Source organism: Branchiostoma lanceolatum, chromosome 11 (genome assembly GCF_035083965.1).
Source record: "Branchiostoma lanceolatum isolate klBraLanc5 chromosome 11, klBraLanc5.hap2, whole genome shotgun sequence".
NCBI classification, from domain to species: Eukaryota; Metazoa; Chordata; class Leptocardii; order Amphioxiformes; family Branchiostomatidae; genus Branchiostoma; species Branchiostoma lanceolatum.
The window spans coordinates 7,804,045-7,828,969 of NC_089732.1; the positions used below are offsets into that span (position 1 = coordinate 7,804,045).

Genomic DNA, 24,925 nt, shown 5'->3' on the forward strand with positions numbered 1-24,925 from the left:
TTACCCTTGTCTGACTTTGTATATTTCGGCTCAGACCCACAAACACAAATCATAAATCAGTCATCAGTCTTTTAGGTGTTTCGTGCACAAGCCAAACAACACTATTCTAGCATTCACCACATAAAGCAAGATGTAAACCATTTAAAGCAAGATGTAAACAGTTATATATGTGCTTTGCTTAGCTTAGCTTACGTAGCGTGTATGTGCTTTACCTACAACACTACATTCCTGACTGAGTCATATTTAAGAAAACTGAGTCAGAATAACATGCAGAAGCTGTCTGATTCCCATAGGGGGCGTTGATAAGATGCTAGCATGGCAGTGCGGCAGTGGGTCATGTCCTTGGTGCTGAAGGACCGGTTCCATAATGCTACGGAAGGAGGTTCCGATGTCAACCGTGCACTCTAAAAAATGCGTTTTACAGTTGTTACTCAGTTGGGTTAAGGCGGCCCAGGAAGTATTATTCCATACATATCAATACATATCCTGTATCTTTCGATAGCCTTGTCGCACCACGATGAAACTTCACACAATTTTAGAACTACTTAAAACGCATTGAATAAATTATACTTTAGTTTTTCTACAGCTAGATTTTGGGTTAGAAATACACATTTTGGTTAAAAATAGCTGTGTTTTTCATGGGTTTACGCGCGCAGGCGGTAACACCAACTTTTATTATGATATTTTACAAGATGAGAGCTAACCTCATACAAATCATTTTTGTCCGAGGCTATTTTGTTTAAAATGACGATGAAATTATTTTTTTGGGTGAAAAACATCAGAAACCACTATTTTTGGGTCATATTTTGTTAAAAATTCGCCCCAGTTTAAAAAAAATCAAAATCTATGCAAAATAGCCCCGGACAATTTTGATAAGAAAGCTATAATGAAGAATATTTGATTACTCCAAAGATCAAGTCTGTTGTTTTGAGCCGCGCGTAATGCCGTAAAAGTCATAAACCGATCTCACACACGCAGCTCGTTGTCTCCTGCGAAATCCAACACCTGTGACGTAACGACCGTTCCCTTCGAACACCATATCGAACATATAGAACCCCCTGTTCGATTTGGAACACCTCCGTCAAAACAGCGCTAGTAGGACTCGGTGCGGCACATGTTCGTGGAGGAGACCTTCCAAACCATTTGATTGAAACATTTAGAATGTAATACAATCCAAATCATGGCCTATAAAACAATTTTGTACATATAACGTTACGTACACCTGAGATATATATGATTGGGCAGTGGAATAGACCTTGCGCCCCCCGAATTGCTCTGTAGTGGAACATTTCGAACCGTGTTCGAGTTCGGCCGAGCCGCGCGCTGGCCAGGCGCGCAGCCGAACTCGAACACGAATTTTAGAGCCTGGGCTGCCTTAACCCAACAGAGTATACCTATCCAATTAAATCTTCTTAACGTGTGACAACTATCCAAACATATTCAGATGCTTTATTCAAAGCAAATCACTACAACAATCTAAGCAAAGTCGAAGACTCCGGGAGCTTGTCTGGCCCACAGGGTTCAACGTCCTCTCGGACGTCTAGCAGCGCTTGGTGGTTACCCAGCCCTCGAGATCATCACCGACTTTGATATCCTACAAAAAAAAGGAATAGATTATCTATTTTAGCCATGTGTTTGCTGAAAATTTCAAAATTTGTGAAGTTGAAAACCCTACCCGAGCTAAATTCATAGAAAAGGTCCATTGTTTGTACAGAGCACTCACTGTGCGGATGGTGTCGTCATCAACAAAATGGCGGCTGACGCGCACGGGAGTTCCCGACCCATCATGGTCAGGGAACACGGACACCAGGTTGTCTCCCTCTATGGTGTAAGTCACCTGAAGGATAGGATGACGGAAGTAAGAAAGAAATTGAAGATATCAGACCTCAGTGACATATGAAGAGGTTTTTTTGTGAATTTTTTAATGCCGTAGCCCTACCCATCACATGTGTTAGTGAGCCTTCCTTTCCTCATACGGGGTCATTCGTCGTCATTCTATGGCGGTCGGCTGACCAGCTGTGCATGGACTCTACATTCAGAAAGGGGGTGTCGGCCTGTAATGCTACAATACCTGAAAATACTGCTAGGGGGACAAAATCGCCATGTTTCCTGGGGGGGGGGGTCAATAAGTACTCGCATACCAAAATTCATACAAATCCATCAAAATGATCTATGAGTTATAGGTGCAAACACACATAGACAACCAAAAACAATACCCCCACGGGCCGTCGGGGGTGAACCTCCTTCAAGAAGGTAGTTACATGTATAACTGTAAACAAATGTAATCCCAGACAAAGCGATGACCACCTGGCTTACCAAACTAAAATCCTGTGGTACACACTCTTGTCTTTCCATCCATGTCACGATACAGAAACCTACTATTATCGACTTAGAATCTTTTCCTCACCTTTCTCTTCCTGCCAGACAATCGATCGTCGTCATCGCTCTCCACTCCCAAGGTGAAAGTCTTCTCACGTACTTCCCCCATGAGCTCCACCTTAGAGGTGTACTTGTCCCCTGACAGAGAAGCACTGACGGGGAAAGTCCCCGTCTGTAACTTTTGAAACTTCTCGGCTGGAACTCCTGCAAGGATACAACACACCAGCACATGTCACAGTGAAGAGGACTTGAAACGATTGTAGGATCAGTGTCTTTTGTTCCGTTGGACAAGATTTGTTTAATACATCTAGAGACCATGTGTTTTGGTTCGAAGGGCAGTAGCAGGAAAGTTTAACTGGAGTCGAAGCTCGGCTTTTTCCAGATTTGGTAAGTAGACATGTTTAGGTCTCCAAGACATTGAAATACTGATAAGTGTATTTTGGAGCCTTTCCTTATGTGATTTTCAGGCACTAGCCTTATTTGGTGGCCCCTCCCCTCATACATAAAAGTTAACACGTACCAAATTTCTCCATGATCTGTTGGTAGTTGTCAGAATGTTTGTCGTGCTTCCATGTACCGCAAGATTTCTCCACAGGAAAAGGCATCTTGTTGGGTCTTTTTGGCTTCTCAGGCGAGAGAGAACGTGAAGAAGGTCTGGTCTGGTGTAGGTGTGCTCAGGTGTGTGAAAACGCTGGCGTTGCACTATGTAGTGATCGAGAGATATCAAAATATGGGCCAACACGCCAAATATGGACATGCGTGCACAGACGACCGCTAGGTCGAAAAGGATGGTAATGATTAACTTCTCCGTCTACCCTCTTGTCCTAAAGACCACACCAACCTACTTTTATGGATGACATCAGTGCGCGCATCGATTTTAGTCTGTTCTCCGAAAAAAATCACCTCCGGATCCTTCGAAACTCCATGGAACTCCCGAACTTGCTGACTCAAAAACGAAAGACCAACATTGTGCCAGCTCGTCGCAAAACTCGTTATGCACTACGTCAGCATCAAAGTCCACATGACAACTGGGGGCGTGGATTGGTATACCATCGACGTTGGCGAGGGGGATGTTACGTTTGATGTTACTGTGCCGTAATTCAACAGACTCAAAAGCATTTTAGCTAGCCTAGTAGCGAAATGACATATATATCAGGGCCCGTAGGAAAATACGTGTTCGTCATCTATCTAAAGCCGTAAGAAATAGGAACGTAGACCGAGATACGTAGACCAGCGTTAATGAAGCTGACAGGCCGTCAAGTTGACACTGTGCTTCTAAACTCAATCGCAAGAGGGCGCTGCTGCGTTGTCTCTTTATTGGGTTCCCAACATAAACTGTATCAACACTCCTCTGTGCTGCCTGGCCTGCTTCACCTCTGTACCGTATGATTCATGAGTCCACGGTAACACAAAGATGTTTTTTTACAGCTGCTATGTTGTTCACAACTATACTTAACGCTTCGCCAAAAAACACTTACTCAAGCTTATTTTGTTTAAGCCAATACGTAACGTTGAACCAGGCGCCTTCCGCTGCCCTTGGTGCTGAAGAATTTCCGGGACAGTAAGGCAGATCGGGGGAGAAACTATGGTTTCGTGGACTGCCAAGCTTCCTGAAATGTAAACATGTTAGCCATGCCATTTGGCATCAAGGTTCGTATCTGTCGTATTCACCCATGGCTTTCTGAGATGTCGCGTACGGTCCGGAGGTGCAACGGGCGGTGCCCACTGCACGGTGTGCGCTTGTAGTTGTACAGAGGCGGTCAACATCAACATCTGTAAATGTTCTAAGGATTACCACTTAGATCATGTCGAGGGATCATCTCTAATCCTAGGTTTTGATGAAACACCAATTGTACACTAAGATGGTTTGTTCTGTTGTGTCCTAACGCGACCTAGCCTTCTTGACTGCCTCATGAAACATTTACTGCAGTTTTTGTCTACATCGCTAGCTGGCACTAATGCATTGTCCATCGCAAAGTGAACCATGGCCTTCTGGCCAGTGAAACCTGGTTTCATCATGGGATTAGTTTGGTCTATACTCCTTGGTTTGTAAATTGTACGACTTCCTCTTTGTTTCGGTGAAATCTTCCGCGTTTTGAATTAAGGTGGTTTCATTAATCCCGAGCAAGTGCACGTGATACGTGACAAGGGGAGAAGACCCGAGTTTAATGAGGATAACATTTGCGGGGAGATATTGATGATAACCTTTGCGAGGGGATGTTGGTTAAGCATGAAGTATAAGTATCTTTGTGTTTACAGATTTTGTAGAATTTGCTTTCTGAAATAAAAAGTAAATGGTGAAGTTAAAGGTAAAACATCGCAGGAGTTTTTTCAGTGATTGGCCTTTGTCTTTTGTGTATAGTTTGAATCAGGCCGACAAACACAAATCGTAAGAATCAATTCACTAGTTTTTGGGGTGGTTGGTGCGCAAAACAAAATAACCAAAGCACACACCATGGGAAGAAAGACGTAAGCAGTTTAATATGTGATCCGCTTAGAGTACATAGGGTGTGTTAGGAACTATTTCATAGCACAAGTCGTCGCATTCCGCTAGGGGCGCTGATAAGATACTAACATGGCTGTGCGGGTGTGGGCGACGTCCTTGGTGCCGAAAACCAGGTTTTGGAATGCTACACGGGGGTTCCACTGCACTCTGACTGTGAGACGTGCGTTTTTAGCCTGGAGCCTGGAGTTCTTGGCGGGGTGCGGATCGAGCTTGGGTAGCGGAATAAAGCTAAGAAGGCTGGACTCCAGGCTAGTGCGTTTTACTGTTGTTATTTTTATCCATTAAAATGCCGATTAGCGTGTAACAACTAGCGATACATACTCATATGCTTTATTCAGAACAAAACACTAAAAAAATCTAAGCAAAGCCGACTGGCGGCTTTTCTGGTCCGCAGGGGTCAACATCCTCTCGGACGTCTAGCAGCGTTTGGCGGTTGTCCAGCCTTCGAGATCACCAACTTTGATATCCTACAAATAAAGGAATAAATGATCTGTATTAGCCATTTGTTTGTTGAAAATTTCAAAATTTGTGAAGGTGACAACTCTGCCCGAGCTAAACCAGTAAAAAGGCGTTTGTAGTCTTTAAAACACTCACTGTGTGGAGGGTGTCGTCATCAACAAAATGGCGGCTGACGCGGATGGAAGTTCCCGACCCATCATGATCAGGGTACACGGACACCAGGTTGTCTCCCTCAATGGTGTACGTTACCTGAATAATAGGATAACAGAAGTAAGATGAAATCGAAGATCTCATACCTCAGTAATAAGATTTTTTTTCGTAGCCGTAGCTATCACAGGTGTTGGTGATTCTCCCCTTCCTTCTTCCCTTAATCAACCTCATATGATTCTCATAAGGGGTCATTCGTCGTCATTCTATGGCGGTCGGCTGACCAGTTGTGCATGGACCATACCACTGTACTTTCAGGAAGGGGGTGTCTGCCTGTAATGCTGCAATACCAGAAAATACTGCTAGGGGGACCAAAATCGCCCTGTTTTTTTACCGCAATAAGTACTCGAACACCAAAATTCATACAAATCCATCAAAATGATCTAGGAGTTATAGGTGTAAACACACATAGACAACCAAAAACAATACCCACACGCGCCGTCGGAGGTGAACGTCCTCCAAGAAGGCAGTTACAAGTGTAAACAAATGTAATCCTGGACAAAGCGATAGCCACCTGGTTTACTATAAACTAATAGTTTGTACACAGGTGTCTTTCCATGCATGTCACGACACAGAAACCTACTATTATCGACTTAGAATCTGTTCCTCACCTTTCTCTTCCTGCCAACAGTTGGGTCGTCTTCCTCGCCCTCCACTCCCAAGGTGAAAGTGTCCTCATGTACTTTTCCCATGAACTCCACCTTAGCCGTGTACTTGTCCCCTGAGAGAGAAGCATTGACGGGGAACGTCGACTCCTGTAACGTTTTAAACATCTCGGCTGGGACGCCTGCAAGGATACAACACACGAGTACATGTCACAGTGAAGAGGACGTGAAACGATTAGGGTCATTGTCTTTAAGTTCGTTGGGTAAGATTTGTTTGATACATCTAAAGACCATGACACACATGTGCACCTTTCTTCGCTGCATCAGGTACTTCAAGTTGCGTCTGGTCTGCAAATCCTGAACCCAGTGACATGTAGGCCACACTTCTTTACTATTTTGTCCGTGACGTCGACCTTGCAATGCCTACAACAATCGTATTGTACTACTGATATACTAGTAGACCATAGCTTCTAACAGCATCCTACTTGAAACAGCGCTTTTTCTCCAAAGACCCAACAAAATTTGTGTCACTATTGTACAGTACAATTATCCAAAGAAAAAAGAGCCTAATATCAGCGAGAGGTTGTTCCCATTGTTTTACTGCTGTACCTGTTTCAACCACAAACTTCAAACACCGCGAAAATCGCCTTTCGCCTCCTGCCGTGAAATCAAGTCCCGCGCACATAAATGAATTTAGAGTATACAGATTACGGCTAATCAATATGTCACTAATTATTCGCTATTCCAGAAAACTCGAGAAGGGGGGTGAAATCGCCAACAAAAATCTGAGGATACAGTGTGTTTCAGTGCAGCGAGCACATGGATTGTTAAGCAAACAAATCAACAGTGATTTCAACAGGGAGAGTATGATTTTTAGTACTTGACCCTCACTGTAGGATGCCATTCCCAGGTAAAATCTTGAACGTATTTTCTTAACAACATCGGTGGCCTAGACCGTGAAACAGCCTTTCGTAACAAGAAATCAACTTCATATATAAAAATGTACACGTACCAAGTTTCTCCATGATCTGTTGGTAGTTGTCGGAATTAGCGTTGTGCTTCCATGATCCGCAGGATTTCTCCACAGGAAAAGGCATCTTGTCGGGTCTTTTTGGCTTCTCAGGTGAGAGAGAACGTTAAGAAGGTCTGGTCTGGTGTAGGTGCGCTCAGGTGTGTGAAAACGCTGGCGTTGCACTACGGGAGATGCCCAAGTATGGACCCAGACGCCAAATATGGACATGCGTCAGGAGGCCAAATATAGGCAGACATATGTATACAACCGCTAGGTCGAATGGCTCATTGAAGAACAAATATCAATGGCTGCGCCACAATGCGTCTATTCAGTCTTAGTTACAGTCAATTTGTTCAGCGAGGACAACAGGGTGGTAATCATTAACTTCTCAGTCTACCATGGGGCAGTTCTTGTTATTAGTTACTTGCTATGTGGACAGGCACTTTGGTGACTTCAAGGGCAAGCAGACCTAGCTATATCTAGCGATAGATTTGACCATTAGACTAGACGACCTTTCTCGTAGGGAGAGTTTTAGCATATATTATCTTTGTCGTAGAATGGAATTCTTAAGGTAAATGTTCGTTTTCATGATCACTTGGTTGGGGTCCAAAAAATGTCCACAGGAGTAATTAATGGGAGGCAATTGTCATGTATTTGTTCGCAAATGTTGCCTTAATTATACATCTTGCTAGTTTTCTTATAATTTCCCACCCCTATTATTCAATATTCCCTGGGCCATTCTGTACACAAAACTCGGACGCAAAGTTTAATGTCCCTGCACAGTAAAGTTCTGTCGCTAGAGGTAGGTCGCTACTGCTGTTCAACACAACGAATGACTACTTCGGTTTCAAGCCTAGAGTAGCGATAAGAGCATCAAAAGTATCGAATCACTAATCACCGAATATATTCGCTCAGGGGCGCACCCGGGGAAGCCACAATCACAAATTTCAAAACAATCAACGCCAAAACAGACATATGCATCTATTCATATTTCCCCCGTGCCATTCCCCGGTGGAATTAATGCCCTTCCTAGCCCGGCTATGACGACTACCACCGTTGAGTCTTACCGTGCCAGTTTGGAGGCCTGCCCACCTTAGCCCGGGACGCACCAGCGTGCAACAACCGTGCAATAATGGCCTCTAGCGACCCCTATCAAAATTGCAGGTTACTTCCCACGTTCGAATTCTGTCTTTCGAATCAGAAAATAAGTGGACGATAAAAACGACAAAGGAGCGTGTCAGAGATTGTTTTGTTTTTTGTATTATCAAGTTTTTGGCTAAGGCATTGAAACGTAAGTCATAAAAATCCATTCAAGAGACTTCGAGAGAGAGTTTGTGCGAAAACCTACCATCATCATTAATTCAAATACTCCAGTGAAAACAAGATTATTAAGAGTTTTGATATATGATCCGCTCTGATTACTTAGGACGAATGTGCGAATTATCTGCAGCGCTACAATTTCGACGTAACCTGTGCAATGAAATATTTTCGAAAACCGAGTATCGAATAATCTGCCTAGATTGTGACATTCCGTTAGGGGGCACTGGCGACGTCCTTGGTGCTGAAGGCCAGGTTTTGGAGCCTTTGGGCCTGTGGGGTGGAGTTTTCTTGTGCACGTGGATTTTAATGCCACTTAAAAACCGCTAGGGTTAAGGCCGGGCTTAGCTCTTAAGGACTTTAAACACTAATAACTCGGCAACCAAGCACGATAGAATTAATCCGTTTTCAGATTTGAATTTGCCGTGCAATTCCGCGTCTAATGAGTCCTCGTTTGCTCCATTTGAAGCACTTTTCAAAAACGCTAGGGTTAAGGCCGGGCTTAGCTCTTTAGGACTTTAAACACTAATAACTCGGCAACCAAGCACGATAGAATTAATCCGTTTTCAGATTTGAATTTGCCGTGCAATTCCGCGTCTAATGAGTCCTCATTTGCTCCATTTGAAGCACTTTTCAAAAACGCTAGGGTTAAGGCCGGGCTTAGCTCTTTAGGACTTTAAACACTAATAACTCGGCAACCAAGCACGATAGAATTAATCCGTTTTCAGATTTGAATTTGCCGTGCAATTCCGCGTCTAATGAGTCCTCGTTTGCTCCATTTGAAGCACTTTTAAAAACCGCTAGGGTAAAGGCCGGGCTTAGCCCTTAAGGACTTTAAACACTAATAACTCGGCAACCAAGCACGATAGAATTAACCCGTTTTCAGATTTGAATTTGCCGTGCAATTCCGCGTCTAATGAGTCCTCATTTGCTCCATTTGAAGCACTTTTCAAAAACGCTAGGGTTAAGGCCGGGCTTAGCTCTTTAGGACTTTAAACACTAATAACTCGGCAACCAAGCACGATAGAATTAATCCGTTTTCAGATTTGAATTTGCCGTGCAATTCCGCGTCTAATGAGTCCTCGTTTGTCCCATTTGAAGCACTTTTCAAAAACGCTAGGGTTAAGGCCGGGCTTAGCTCTTAAGGACTTTAAACACTAATAACTCGGCAACCAAGCACGATAGAATTAATCCGTTTTCAGATTTGAATTTGCCGTGCAATTCCGCGTCTAATGAGTCCTCATTTGCTCCATTTGAAGCACTTTTCAAAAACGCTAGGGTTAAGGCCGGGCTTAGCTCTTTAGGACTTTAAACACTAATAACTCGGCAACCAAGCACGATAGAATTAATCCGTTTTCAGATTTGAATTTGCCGTGCAATTCCGCGTCTAATGAGTCCTCGTTTGTCCCATTTGAAGCACTTTTAAAAACCGCAAGGGTTAAGGCCGGGCTTAGCCCTTAAGGACTTTAAACACTAATAACTCGGCAACCAAGCACGATAGAATTAACCCGTTTTCAGATTTGAATTTGCCGTGCAATTCCGCGTCTAATGAGTCCTCGTTTGTCCCATTTGAAGCACTTTTCAAAAACGCTAGGGTTAAGGCCGGGCTTAGCTCTTAAGGACTTTAAACACTAATAACTCGGCCACCAAGCACGATAGAATTAATCCGTTTTCAGATTTGAATTTGCCGTGCAATTCCGCGTCTAATGAGTCCTCATTTGCTCCATTTGAAGCACTTTTCAAAAACGCTAGGGTTAAGGCCGGGCTTAGCTCTTAAGGACTTTAAACACTAATAACTCGGCCACCAAGCACGATAGAATTCATCCGTTTTCAGATTTGAATTTGCCGTGCAATTCCGCGTCTAATGAGTCCTCATTTGCTCCATTTGAAGCACTTTTCAAAAACGCTAGGGTTAAGGCCGGGCTTAGCTCTTTAGGACTTTGAACACTAATAACTCGGCAACCAAGCACGATAGAATTAATCCGTTTTCAGATTTGAATTTGCCGTGCAATTCCGCGTCTAATGAGTCCTCGTTTGTCCCATTTGAAGCACTTTTAAAAAACGCTAGGGTTAAGGCCGGGCTTAGCTCTAAAGGACTTTAAACACTAATAACTCGGCCACCAAGCACGATAGAATTAATCCGTTTTCAGATTTGAATTTGCCGTGCAATTCCGCGTCTAATGAGTCCTCGTTTGCTCCATTTGAAGAACTTTCAAAAAACCGCTAGGGTTAAGGCCGGGCTTAGCTCTTAAGGACTTTAAACACTAATAACTCGGCAACCAAGCACGATAGAATTAATCCGTTTTCAGATTTGAATTTGCCGTGCAATTCCGCGTCTAATGAGTCCTCGTTTGTCCCATTTGAAGCACTTTTCAAAAACGCTAGGGTTAAGGCCGGGCTTAGCTCTTAAGGACTTTAAACACTAGTAACTCGGCCACCAAGCACGATAGAATTAATCCGTTTTCAGATTTGAATTTGCCGTGCAATTCCGCGTCTAATGAGTCCTCATTTGCTCCATTTGAAGAACTTTTCAAAAACGCTAGGGTTAAGGCCGGGCTTAGCTCTTAAGGACTTTAAACACTAATAACTCGGCCACCAAGCACGATAGAATTAATCCGTTTTCAGATTTGAATTTGCCGTGCAATTCCGCGTCTAATGAGTCCTCGTTTGTCCCATTTGAAGCACTTTTCAAAAACGCTAGGGTTAAGGCCGGGCTTAGCCCTTAAGGACTTTAAACACTAATAACTCGGCAACCAAGCACGATAGAATTAACCCGTTTTCAGATTTGAATTTGCCGTGCAATTCCGCGTCTAATGAGTCCTCGTTTGTCCCATTTGAAGCACTTTTCAAAAACGCTAGGGTTAAGGCCGGGCTTAGCTCTTTAGGACTTTAAACACTAATAACTCGGCAACCAAGCACGATAGAATTAATCCGTTTTCAGATTTGAATTTGCCGTGCAATTCCGCGTCTAATGAGTCCTCGTTTGTCCCATTTGAAGCACTTTTCAAAAACGCTAGGGTTAAGGCCGGGCTTAGCTCTTAAGAACTTTAAACACTAATAACTCGGCAACCAAGCACGATAGAATTAATCCGTTTTCAGATTTGAATTTGCCGTGCAATTCCGCGTCTAATGAGTCCTCGTTTGTCCCATTTGAAGCACTTTTCAAAAACGCTAGGGTTAAGGCCGGGCTTAGCTCTTAAGGACTTTAAACACTAGTAACTCGGCCACCAAGCACGATAGAATTAATCCGTTTTCAGATTTGAATTTGCCGTGCAATTCCGCGTCTAATGAGTCCTCATTTGCTCCATTTGAAGAACTTTTCAAAAACGCTAGGGTTAAGGCCGGGCTTAGCTCTTAAGGACTTTAAACACTAATAACTCGGCCACCAAGCACGATAGAATTAATCCGTTTTCAGATTTGAATTTGCCGTGCAATTCCGCGTCTAATGAGTCCTCGTTTGTCCCATTTGAAGCACTTTTCAAAAACGCTAGGGTTAAGGCCGGGCTTAGCTCTTAAGGACTTTAAACACTAATAACTCGGCCACCAAGCACGATAGAATTAATCCGTTTTCAGATTTGAATTTGCCGTGCAATTCCGCGTCTAATGAGTCCTCATTTGCTCCATTTGAAGCACTTTTCAAAAACGCTAGGGTTAAGGCCGGGCTTAGCTCTTAAGGACTTTAAACACTAATAACTCGGCCACCAAGCACGATAGAATTCATCCGTTTTCAGATTTGAATTTGCCGTGCAATTCCGCGTCTAATGAGTCCTCATTTGCTCCATTTGAAGCACTTTTCAAAAACGCTAGGGTTAAGGCCGGGCTTAGCTCTTTAGGACTTTGAACACTAATAACTCGGCCACCAAGCACGATAGAATTAATCCGTTTTCAGATTTGAATTTGCCGTGCAATTCCGCGTCTAATGAGTCCTCGTTTGTCCCATTTGAAGCACTTTTCAAAAACGCTAGGGTTAAGGCCGGGCTTAGCTCTAAAGGACTTTAAACACTAATAACTCGGCCACCAAGTCCGATAGAATTAATCCGTTTTCAGATTTGAATTTGCCGTGCAATTCCGCGTCTAATGAGTCCTCGTTTGCTCCATTTGAAGAACTTTCAAAAAACCGCTAGGGTTAAGGCCGGGCTTAGCTCTTAAGGACTTTAAACACTAATAACTCGGCAACCAAGCACGATAGAATTAATCCGTTTTCAGATTTGAATTTGCCGTGCAATTCCGCGTCTAATGAGTCCTCGTTTGTCCCATTTGAAGCACTTTTCAAAAACGCTAGGGTTAAGGCCGGGCTTAGCTCTTAAGGACTTTAAACACTAGTAACTCGGCCACCAAGCACGATAGAATTAATCCGTTTTCAGATTTGAATTTGCCGTGCAATTCCGCGTCTAATGAGTCCTCATTTGCTCCATTTGAAGCACTTTTCAAAAACGCTAGGGTTAAGGCCGGGCTTAGCTCTTAAGGACTTTAAACACTAATAACTCGGCCACCAAGCACGATAGAATTAATCCGTTTTCAGATTTGAATTTGCCGTGCAATTCCGCGTCTAATGAGTCCTCGTTTGTCCCATTTGAAGCACTTTTCAAAAACGCTAGGGTTAAGGCCGGGCTTAGCTCTTAAGGACTTTAAACACTAATAACTCGGCCACCAAGCACGATAGAATTAATCCGTTTTCAGATTTGAATTTGCCGTGCAATTCCGCGTCTAATGAGTCCTCATTTGCTCCATTTGAAGCACTTTTCAAAAACGCTAGGGTTAAGGCCGGGCTTAGCTCTTAAGGACTTTAAACACTAATAACTCGGCCACCAAGCACGATAGAATTAATCCGTTTTCAGATTTGAATTTGACGTGCAATTCCGCGTCTAATGAGTCCTCGTTTGTCCCATTTGAAGCACTTTTCAAAAACGCTAGGGTTAAGGCCGGGCTTAGCTCTTAAGGACTTTAAACACTAATAACTCGGCCACCAAGCACGATAGAATTAATCCGTTTTCAGATTTGAATTTGCCGTGCAATTCTGCGTCTAATGAGTCCTCGTTTGCTCCATTTGAAGCACTTTTAAAAACCGCAAGGGTTAAGGCCGGGCTTAGCCCTTAAGGACTTTAAACACTAATAACTCGGCAACCAAGCATGATAGAATTAATCCGTTTTCAGATTTGAATTTGCCGTGCAATTCCGCGTCTAATGAGTCCTCGTTTGTCCCATTTGAAGCACTTTTAAAAACCGCAAGGGTTAAGGCCGGGCTTAGCCCTTAAGGACTTTAAACACTAATAACTCGGCAACCAAGCACGATAGAATTAACCCGTTTTCAGATTTGAATTTGCCGTGCAATTCCGCGTCTAATGAGTCCTCATTTGCTCCATTTGAAGCACTTTTCAAAAACGCTAGGGTTAAGGCCGGGCTTAGCTCTTTAGGACTTTAAACACTAATAACTCGGCCACCAAGCACGATAGAATTCATCCGTTTTCAGATTTGAATTTGCCGTGCAATTCCGCGTCTAATGAGTCCTCGTTTGTCCCATTTGAAGCACTTTTCAAAAACGCTAGGGTTAAGGCCGGGCTTAGCTCTTAAGAACTTTAAACACTAATAACTCGGCAACCAAGCACGATAGAATTAATCCGTTTTCAGATTTGAATTTGCCGTGCAATTCCGCGTCTAATGAGTCCTCGTTTGTCCCATTTGAAGCACTTTTCAAAAACGCTAGGGTTAAGGCCGGGCTTAGCTCTTAAGGACTTTAAACACTAGTAACTCGGCCACCAAGCACGATAGAATTAATCCGTTTTCAGATTTGAATTTGCCGTGCAATTCCGCGTCTAATGAGTCCTCATTTGCTCCATTTGAAGAACTTTTCAAAAACGCTAGGGTTAAGGCCGGGCTTAGCTCTTAAGGACTTTAAACACTAATAACTCGGCCACCAAGCACGATAGAATTAATCCGTTTTCAGATTTGAATTTGCCGTGCAATTCCGCGTCTAATGAGTCCTCGTTTGTCTCATTTGAAGCACTTTTCAAAAACGCTAGGGTTAAGGCCGGGCTTAGCTCTTAAGGACTTTAAACACTAATAACTCGGCCACCAAGCACGATAGAATTAATCCGTTTTCAGATTTGAATTTGCCGTGCAATTCCGCGTCTAATGAGTCCTCGTTTGCTCCATTTGAAGAACTTTCAAAAAACCGCTAGGGTTAAGGCCGGGCTTAGCTCTTAAGGACTTTAAACACTAATAACTCGGCAACCAAGCACGATAGAATTAACCCGTTTTCAGATTTGAATTTGCCGTGCAATTCCGCGTCTAATGAGTCCTCGTTTGTCCCATTTGAAGCACTTTTCAAAAACGCTAGGGTTAAGGCCGGGCTTAGCTCTTAAGGACTTTAAACACTAGTAACTCGGCCACCAAGCACGATAGAATTAATCCGTTTTCAGATTTGAATTTGCCGTGCAATTCCGCGTCTAATGAGTCCTCATTTGCTCCATTTGAAGAACTTTTCAAAAACGCTAGGGTTAAGGCCGGGCTTAGCTCTTAAGGACTTTAAACACTAATAACTCGGCCACCAAGCACGATAGAATTAATCCGTTTTCAGATTTGAATTTGCCGTGCAATTCCGCGTCTAATGAGTCCTCGTTTGTCCCATTTGAAGCACTTTTCAAAAACGCTAGGGTTAAGGCCGGGCTTAGCTCTTAAGGACTTTAAACACTAATAACTCGGCCACCAAGCACGATAGAATTAATCCGTTTTCAGATTTGAATTTGCCGTGCAATTCCGCGTCTAATGAGTCCTCATTTGCTCCATTTGAAGCACTTTTCAAAAACGCTAGGGTTAAGGCCGGGCTAAGCTCTTAAGGACTTTAAACACTAATAACTCGGCCACCAAGCACGATAGAATTAATCCGTTTTCAGATTTGAATTTGCCGTGCAATTCCGCGTCTAATGAGTCCTCGTTTGTCCCATTTGAAGCACTTTTCAAAAACGCTAGGGTTAAGGCCGGGCTTAGCTCTTAAGGACTTTAAACACTAATAACTCGGCCACCAAGCACGATAGAATTAATCCGTTTTCAGATTTGAATTTGCCGTGCAATTCCGCGTCTAATGAGTCCTCGTTTGCTCCATTTGAAGCACTTTTAAAAACCGCAAGGGTTAAGGCCGGGCTTAGCCCTTAAGGACTTTAAACACTAATAACTCGGCAACCAAGCACGATAGAATTAATCCGTTTTCAGATTTGAATTTGCCGTGCAATTCCGCGTCTAATGAGTCCTCGTTTGTCCCATTTGAAGCACTTTTAAAAACCGCAAGGGTTAAGGCCGGGCTTAGCCCTTAAGGACTTTAAACACTAATAACTCGGCAACCAAGCACGATAGAATTAACCCGTTTTCAGATTTGAATTTGCCGTGCAATTCCGCGTCTAATGAGTCCTCATTTGCTCCATTTGAAGCACTTTTCAAAAACGCTAGGGTTAAGGCCGGGCTTAGCTCTTTAGGACTTTAAACACTAATAACTCGGCCACCAAGCACGATAGAATTAATCCGTTTTCAGATTTGAATTTGCCGTGCAATTCCGCGTCTAATGAGTCCTCGTTTGTCCCATTTGAAGCACTTTTCAAAAACGCTAGGGTTAAGGCCGGGCTTAGCTCTTAAGAACTTTAAACACTAATAACTCGGCAACCAAGCACGATAGAATTCATCCGTTTTCAGATTTGAATTTGCCGTGCAATTCCGCGTCTAACGAGGACTCATTAGACGCGGAATTGCACGGCAAATTCAAATCTGAAAACGGATTAATTCTATCGTGCTTGGTTGCCGAGTTATTAGTGTTTAAAGTCCTAAAGAGCTAAGCCCGGCCTTAACCCTAGCGTTTTTGAAAAGTGCTTCAACTGGAGCAAATGAGGACTCATTAGACGCGGAATTGCACGGCAAATTCAAATCTGAAAATGGATTAATTCTATCGTGCTTGGTTGCCGAGTTATTAGTGTTTAAAGTCCTTAAGGGCTAAGCCCGGCCTTAACCCTTGCGGTTTTTAAAAGTGCTTCAAATGGAGCAAACGAGGACTCATTAGACGCGGAATTGCACGGCAAATTCAAATCTGAAAACGGATTAATTCTATCGTGCTTGGTTGCCGAGTTATTAGTGTTTAAAGTCCTAAAGAGCTAAGCCCGGCCTTAACCCTAGCGTTTTTTAAAAGTGCTTCAAATGGGACAAACGAGGACTCATTAGACGCGGAATTGCACGGCAAATTCAAATCTGAAAACGGGTTAATTATATCGTGCTTGGTTGCCGAGTTATTAGTGTTTAAAGTTCTTAAGAGCTAAACCCGGCCTTAACCCTAGCGTTTTTGAAAAGTGCTTCAAATGGGACAAACGAGGACTCATTAGACGCGGAATTGCACGGCAAATTCAAATCTGAAAACGGATTAATTCTATCGTGCTTGGTTGCCGAGTTATTAGTGTTTAAAGTCCTAAAGAGCTAAGCCCGGCCTTAACCCTAGCGTTTTTTAAAAGTGCTTCAACTGGAGCAAATGAGGACTCATTAGACGCGGAATTGCACGGCAAATTCAAATCTGAAAATGGATTAATTCTATCGTGCTTGGTTGCCGAGTTATTAGTGTTTAAAGTCCTTAAGGGCTAAGCCCGGCCTTAACCCTTGCGTTTTTGAAAAGTGCTTCAAATGGGACAAACGAGGACTCATTAGACGCGGAATTGCACGGCAAATTCAAATCTGAAAACGGGTTAATTCTATCGTGCTTGGTTGCCGAGTTATTAGTGTTTAAAGTTCTTAAGAGCTAAGCCCGGCCTTAACCCTAGCGTTTTTGAAAAGTGCTTCAAATGGGACAAACGAGGACTCATTAGACGCGGAATTGCACGGCAAATTCAAATCTGAAAACGGATTAATTCTATCGTGCTTGGTTGCCGAGTTATTAGTGTTTAAAGTTCTTAAGAGCTAAGCCCGGCCTTAACCCTAGCGTTTTTGAAAAGTGCTTCAAATGGGACAAACGAGGACTCATTAGACGCGGAATTGCACGGCAAATTCAAATCTGAAAACGGATTAATTCTATCGTGCTTGGTTGCCGAGTTATTAGTGTTTAAAGTCCTAAAGAGCTAAGCCCGGCCTTAACCCTAGCGTTTTTGAAAAGTGCTTCAACTGGAGCAAATGAGGACTCATTAGACGCGGAATTGCACGGCAAATTCAAATCTGAAAACGGATTAATTCTATCGTGCTTGGTTGCCGAGTTATTAGTGTTTAAAGTCCTAAAGAGCTAAGCCCGGCCTTAACCCTAGCGTTTTTGAAAAGTGCTTCAAATGGAGCACACGAGGACTCATTAGACGCGGAATTGCACGGCAAATTCAAATCTGAAAACGGGTTAATTCTATCGTGCTTGGTTGCCGAGTTATTAGTGTTTAAAGTTCTTAAGAGCTAAGCCCGGCCTTAACCCTAGCGTTTTTGAAAAGTGCTTCAAATGGAGCAAATGAGGACTCATTAGACGCGGAATTGCACGGCAAATTCAAATCTGAAAACGGATTAATTCTATCGTGCTTGGTTGCCGAGTTATTAGTGTTTAAAGTCCTTAAGGGCTAAGCCCGGCCTTAACCCTTGCGGTTTTTAAAAGTGCTTCAAATGGAGCAAACGAGGACTCATTAGACGCGGAATTGCACGGCAAATTCAAATCTGAAAACGGATTAATTCTATCGTGCTTGGTTGCCGAGTTATTAGTGTTTAAAGTCCTAAAGAGCTAAGCCCGGCCTTAACCCTAGCGTTTTTGAAAAGTGCTTCAAATGGAGCAAACGAGGACTCATTAGACGCGGAATTGCACGGCAAATTCAAATCTGAAAACGGGTTAATTATATCGTGCTTGGTTGCCGAGTTATTAGTGTTTAAAGTTCTTAAGAGCTAAGCCCGGCCTTAACCCTAGCGTTTTTGAAAAGTGCTTCAAATGGGACAAACGAGGACTCATTAGACGCGGAATTGCACGGCAAATTCAAATCTGAAAACGGATTAATTCTATCGTGCTTGGTTGCCGAGTTATTAGTGTTTAAAGTCCTAAAGAGCTAAGCCCAGCCTTAACCCTAGCGTTTTTGAAAAGTGCTTCAACTGGAGCAAATGAGGACTCATTAGACGCGGAATTGCACGGCAAATTCAAATCTGAAAATGGATTAATTCTATCGTGCTTGGTTGCCGAGTTATTAGTGTTTAAAGTCCTTAAGGGCTAAGCCCGGCCTTAACCCTTGCGGTTTTTAAAAGTGCTTCAAATGGAGCAAACGAGGACTCATTAGACGCGGAATTGCACGGCAAATTCAAATCTGAAAACGGATTAATTCTATCGTGCTTGGTTGCCGAGTTATTAGTGTTTAAAGTCCTAAAGAGCTAAGCCCGGCCTTAACCCTAGCGTTTTTGAAAAGTGCTTCAAATGGAGCAAACGAGGACTCATTAGACGCGGAATTGCACGGCAAATTCAAATCTGAAAACGGGTTAATTATATCGTGCTTGGTTGCCGAGTTATTAGTGTTTAAAGTTCTTAAGAGCTAAACCCGGCCTTAACCCTAGCGTTTTTGAAAAGTGCTTCAAATGGGACAAACGAGGACTCATTAGACGCGGAATTGCACGGCAAATTCAAATCTGAAAACGGATTAATTCTATCGTGCTTGGTTGCCGAGTTATTAGTGTTTAAAGTCCTAAAGAGCTAAGCCCGGCCTTAACCCTAGCGTTTTTGAAAAGTGCTTCAACTGGAGCAAATGAGGACTCATTAGACGCGGAATTGCACGGCAAATTCAAATCTGAAAATGGATTAATTCTATCGTGCTTGGTTGCCGAGTTATTAGTGTTTAAAGTCCTTAAGGGCTAAGCCCGGCCTTAACCCTTGCGGTTTTTAAAAAGTGCTTCAAATGGAGCAAACGAGGACTCATTAGACGCGGAATTGCACGGCAAATTCAAATCTGAAAACGGATTAATTCTATCGTGCTTGGTTGCCGAGTTATTAGTGTTTAAAGTCCTAAAGAGCTAAGCCCGGCCTTAACCCTAGCGTTTTTGAAAAGTGCTTCAAATGGAGCAAACGAGGACTCATTAGACGCGGAATTGCACGGCAAATTCAAATCTGAAAACGGGTTAATTCTATCGTGCTTGGTTTCCGAGTTATTAGTGTTTAAAGTTCTTAAGAGCTAAACCCGGCCTTAACCCTAGCGTTTTTGAAAAGTGCTTCAAATGGGACAAACGAGGACTCATTAGACGCGGAATTGCACGGCAAATTCAAATCTGAAAACGGATTAATTCTATCGTGCTTGGTTGCCGAGTTATTAGTGTTTAAAGTCCTAAAGAGCTAAGCCCGGCCTTAACCCTAGCGTTTTTGAAAAGTGCTTCAACTGGAGCAAATGAGGACTCATTAGACGCGGAATTGCACGGCAAATTCAAATCTGAAAATGGATTAATTCTATCGTGCTTGGTTGCCGAGTTATTAGTGTTTAAAGTCCTTAAGGGCTAAGCCCGGCCTTAACCCTTGCGTTTTTGAAAAGTGCTTCAAATGGGACAAACGAGGACTCATTAGACGCGGAATTGCACGGCAAATTCAAATCTGAAAACGGATTAATTCTATCGTGCTTGGTTGCCGAGTTATTAGTGTTTAAAGTCCTAAAGAGCTAAGCCCGGCCTTAACCCTAGCGTTTTTGAAAAGTGCTTCAAATGGAGCACACGAGGACTCATTAGACGCGGAATTGCACGGCAAATTCAAATCTGAAAACGGATTAATTCTATCGTGCTTGGTTGCCATAACGCGTTGAATAGTTGAACCTGTGGTTCGACTGGTTTTGTTAACGCAAATTACTGAACTCACTACAACACATTTTAGGCTAGTTGTTGCCCCTTTTTGAGCGTATTAGCTGAACTTGGACACCAAAAACATGCCTTAGGAGCCAAGTCCATTGTGTGTCACGCCTTGTATGTTACTTTTTTTTGTTTATAAGAAATATAAACCATGTTACGCTCGCTTTAAACAGCTACCTAGATTACGGCTAATGAATATGGTGAGGGGTGACGCTAGTTATTTGTCGAGGGTGGGCACTGCACGAAATGGCCTCAGATCCTGACACATACCTACAGTGACTTTTCTGTATTTTTGGTGGATAAATGCTGATCCGACAAGGAATCTGTAACATATCCGAAAATAGGACCTAGTGATCCGGAACCTAAGATCCGACAGGATCCGAAAAACAAGGATTTTCTACAGATTCGGAATTGTGGCGAGATGTCCAGAAAGGGGGTGAACTCATACAGATATAGATACAGAACTCTATCGCTAGCGAAATCACGGGGGGGGGGGGGGCGTTGGTCGTAATCGCAGTGACACTCCCGAAATCTTGGGGACTACGTGCCTTTTCCAACGACAAATGACGATCAGTCGTGTTTAATTCATTATTGTCGGTAAAAGTCTTCCAGTAGACCGAGTTTTTGAGTGTAAACAAACCAACGGCGGTTTCAACAGGGAGGGTGTGAGTTTTCTCATTGATCTTTGCCGTAACTCCCAAGTTGATTTGTTTCAACAGAAACTCGATGGCCTATCACTCATGCATGGTCAATCCATGAATTGATCTCTCTTGAACTCTTGAATCAAGTTCAAAGATTTACACGTACCAAGTTTCTCCATGATCTGTGGGTAGTTGTCGGAATAGCTGTCTCGCTTCCATGTTCCGCAAGCTTTCTCCACAGGAAAAGGCATATTATGGGTTGTTTTCTCAGGTTCGGAGAGAACGTTAAGAAGGTCTGGTCTGGTGTAGGTGCGCTCAGGTGTGGTACAACTTGTTGCACCGGGAGATTCCCCTTATATGGGCCTAGACGCCAAATATGGACATACGTTCCGAGTTGAAATACATAGGCACACATACGATCGCTAGGTCGAATGACTTGTTGACTAACGAACGTCAATGACTGATACCATCGGTAGCTTGGTCGAATGACTCAATGGAGAACAAATACACAAGTACACAACGCTTGGGCCCAAAGGTTAATGTTGCTGCACTGTAAAGTTCTGTCGCTAGAGGTCGCTACTGCATGGTCTTCGTTATGTAGTTCAACACAATCAATTACTACTGCAGTTTTTAAGCCGAGAGTAGCGATAAGAGCATCAAAAGTATCGAATCAGTAATCATCGACAAATACATGTATATAACTAGATCATTGAAGCTGATTTAAAAAAACGCATATGCCTTTCAGAAGTAACTTTACAAGCCAATTTGAACTAACAACTGTAGTTTTACCGTGCCACACTTCAAAAGGCTCAGCTCAGAAGCATTTTTTTAAAAAGGTCTAATTGCTTTTTACTTTCCCCTTAATCACATCAGGGCCTGTAAAATAAGAAGAAATGTGGTCGTCATCTTTCTAAAGCCGTGATGAAAAACAACATAGTTGACATTACACTTCTGACGTAGATTGCTAGAGGGCGCTACTGCGTGGTCCTCATTTGGTTACCCAAACATAAACTGTATCAACACACCTCTGTACTTTTCGTTTCACCATTGTGTAGTTTATGTGTCCACGGTAATGCATTACGGGTTTTCAGGTGCTCTGTTGCCCGCAACATCACGTGAATCGGCCGCCCTCTCCTGTCCTTGGTGCTGAAGAATTTCTGGGACAGTATTTTGATGGGCCGGGAGATAGGGGGAGTGGAAACTGTGGTCAAATAGACTGCCTAGCTTCCTAAAATGTAAAACATGTTACCAACGCCAATGGGAAACAAGTGTTTGCATCTAAGTTTGTATCTGTGACTTTCTGAGATGATGCGAGAGGGTCTGTTCTATATTGTGTTCTGAACGCGATCTGCCTTGATAGTGAACCAGCGTGCAACACCGTGCAGTAGTGCCCTCTAGCGATCCATATCAAAACTGCAGTCTCATGAAGCATAACTTGATGCCACTAATTCATTGTCCACCAATGAAACTTGCTCTCTTTTGGTCTGTACGCGGTGTTTATAAAGCTATTTGGTTTGTACGACTTCCTCTGTGTTTTGGTGAAATTATTAGTCATTAGTCATTAATTGAGTTAAGGTGGTTTATTTATTTCATTGGTCCCTGGCCGGTGACAAGAGGAGGGCAGTTATGACGCCGAGTTTGATGACGATAGAATTGGCGAGGTGATATTGTTGAAACGGTAAGTATCATCAGCAGACTAGAGAAGCGTGGAGGAGGGGTGGTAGGGTTGTGTCGCGATAAAAATTGTGTGCTTTTAGAACATTTACAGTGCCGATTGGTCGGCCGAAATAATAGAAAGGACAAGACACACAACAACCTTCTATGTCCATCTTACGTTTTATGTTTGGTGAAATGTTCAAAAATTCACCTCGTATTTTCTCTTGCTTACTCTATGTTTTGCCTAGCTCTGGACTGTACCATTCGGCTGTGACAGGAGGGGAGACAACAAGGATGGTACCGGTGTGGAGACTGGGAGATTGGGAGGGCCGGTCCTAGTGGTCAGTAGGAATGGGTGCAAGCGGAAGAGCAAAAATAAGAAGAATAAGAAAAAATAACTTCTGACAAACGACATCATAGGGTAACAAAAGCTAGCCAGTTTAGGTTGGGTAAACGGTCATTGTATATGGAGTTGGTTGTATGATTTATTTCTATGTATACAATCTAGCTGGTACTGTATAGAATTAGTTTAGATTTAGAAATGTCAATATTTGAAAAAAACACTTACACTGTATGAATCAACGCTTTTATGTTTTGCTTATGTTATGACTTTGATTAAGCAATTATGTTATCATTGATTAAGTTGACAGGACAAATAAGATGAAATGGTATAAATCCTTATTGAATGAAATACCTTTGCTGCATGTTTATGCTCTTACAAGCTAGGCACGGGTCATTGTGATAAAGCAAAAGTACAGTTACATAGATAAAAGACTGTGGCATCATATTACTACATCTGCAATGATTAATACATACTTCTATGTATAGGCTCAAGTTTTTTATTGTAGTGACCGGTTTCAAAGTTATGGATGGTAACTTAACATCCAGAGTCTTATACGGCTGTGTTTTCCCATGTCGTTGAATCAAGTGTACTCAAAACTGCAAAACTCTAACGCCATTGTTGTTGAACTTTTACATACAACTATGTACATGTACAAGTTTTGGGTAGATGGCCAGACATGGGATTGATTATACCTTGATTATGTTATGATAATTTATGATAACTAAGCAGACAAAAACGTTATTGATTACGAAAACGTGGTCATGATCGGAAATTTCTTACTTTCATTTATGACAAAGTTTTTCTTCATTATGTGACAAATATTTATTCAAGGTAAGATAACTCAAGTGCAAAAAAACACCTTTAGCCATGCACAAGCCAAACTCTGACGTCTTAAATATTGCATTGGGAAAACAAGTAAATGATTTTGCTTGATCTGAAGAAATATCTAAGAACCACGTTTCGAAACTGTTGGAAGAGTTTCCAATAGAACGTGTAAAGAGAAAGTCGCACCGTAATGTCTATATCTACTGGTGCACAACGTTTTGGAGGTCCTTTATATTCTATATTGTATATTGTACAGTTAGTTTGGAATGAATTAAAAGTTGTGAAGTTTGATGAAGTGTGTATATTGGTGTGTATATATGTGTGTCTTATGAGTGATTGTGTCTTATGAGTGTGTGTGTGTGTGTGTGTGTGTGTGTGTGTGTGTGATGGCTAATCCTTGTTACAGGGAATGATATATGCACCGATCATCGCTATAGATGGAACGTTAGTGAGAGTGAAATGTGACAAAGGTGTAAAAAAAAGTCCCATATTCAAGATTGAAAGCATGACCGTATGTCCTTGTCAAATCATTTGGTGGTCTGGTATATGGATGTTACAATACCTTGCATAAGCTGGTGAACAGTTAAGTTGAAGCGTAACTGTCCGCCTGCTCCTAAGTATCCTTACATATCCTTACTTCTGCTTGGAGATTTCGGCTATGGTCTCCAAGCAGATGTTGGGGAGAGAGATCGTAACGTTTTCTTAGTGACAGCCCCTTACCCCAAATTAGAAGGTGAGAAGTTGGGTAAAAGGCAAAAGTTGTTGTGGGAAAACGGATGATGTCCACCTATAACCTTAACCTACTCAATACGTCCAAGATATGATGTATACACGAATATAGGTGGCGCTTCGACTGGCGGACATGGTGTTACATGGGCTCCTCGCGCGGTGCCTATAAATCGATCATTTTTATGTCAAACAGTGTCTTAAAGGTATGTAAAGATGTCTAGAGCTATTTGGGAAAGGTTTCAGTGGCCTTATGCCTAATGTCCTCATGTTACAAGTAGGGATTACAACCCCTATCATAGCCTAATCTGCAGTACCGCGCTCCCGGTCGTATCATGAAAAGTGACAAAGGAGACCGTCGAATTGACAAATTTCGGTGTTTTTGGGAATGGGGAAATCGCACAAGACTCGCAAAGGGGTTTGACATTTTGAGGCTTATTTGAAGCTTGAACT

The 24,925-nt window shown here is 42.7% G+C and overlaps 1 protein-coding gene and 1 long non-coding RNA gene across 4 annotated transcripts; one reads left to right on the forward strand and one right to left on the reverse strand.

Moving 5' to 3' along the window:
• Nucleotides 1–1,435: 1,435 nt before the first annotated feature.
• LOC136444693 (fatty acid-binding protein 12-like) lies at nt 1,436–7,480 on the reverse strand. 3 transcript variants are annotated; one of them, XM_066442382.1, is made up of 4 exons: nt 7,169–7,480; nt 2,408–2,583; nt 1,724–1,837; nt 1,436–1,594 (listed from the first exon to the last, which is right to left on the reverse strand). In XM_066442382.1, exons 1-4 carry the CDS (start codon nt 7,251–7,253, stop codon nt 1,541–1,543), a joined length of 429 nt encoding a protein of 142 aa, XP_066298479.1. In that variant the 5' UTR covers nt 7,254–7,480; the 3' UTR covers nt 1,436–1,540. The 3 variants fall into 3 exon arrangements, with proteins under 3 accessions (XP_066298479.1, XP_066298481.1, XP_066298482.1); XM_066442384.1 differs by lacking the exon at nt 7,169–7,480 and adding an exon at nt 2,900–3,490; XM_066442385.1 differs by lacking the exons at nt 1,436–1,594; nt 1,724–1,837; nt 2,408–2,583 and adding exons at nt 4,838–5,352; nt 5,480–5,593; nt 6,163–6,338 and having other exon boundaries at nt 7,169–7,351.
• A 419-nt stretch (nt 7,481–7,899) lies between these two features.
• Nucleotides 7,900–24,037, forward strand: LOC136444694 (uncharacterized). Its single transcript, XR_010757305.1, has 2 exons — nt 7,900–7,974; nt 21,495–24,037. It is a non-coding gene; the product is annotated as an uncharacterized lncRNA (long non-coding RNA).
• The last annotated feature ends 888 nt before the right edge of the window (nt 24,038–24,925 follow it).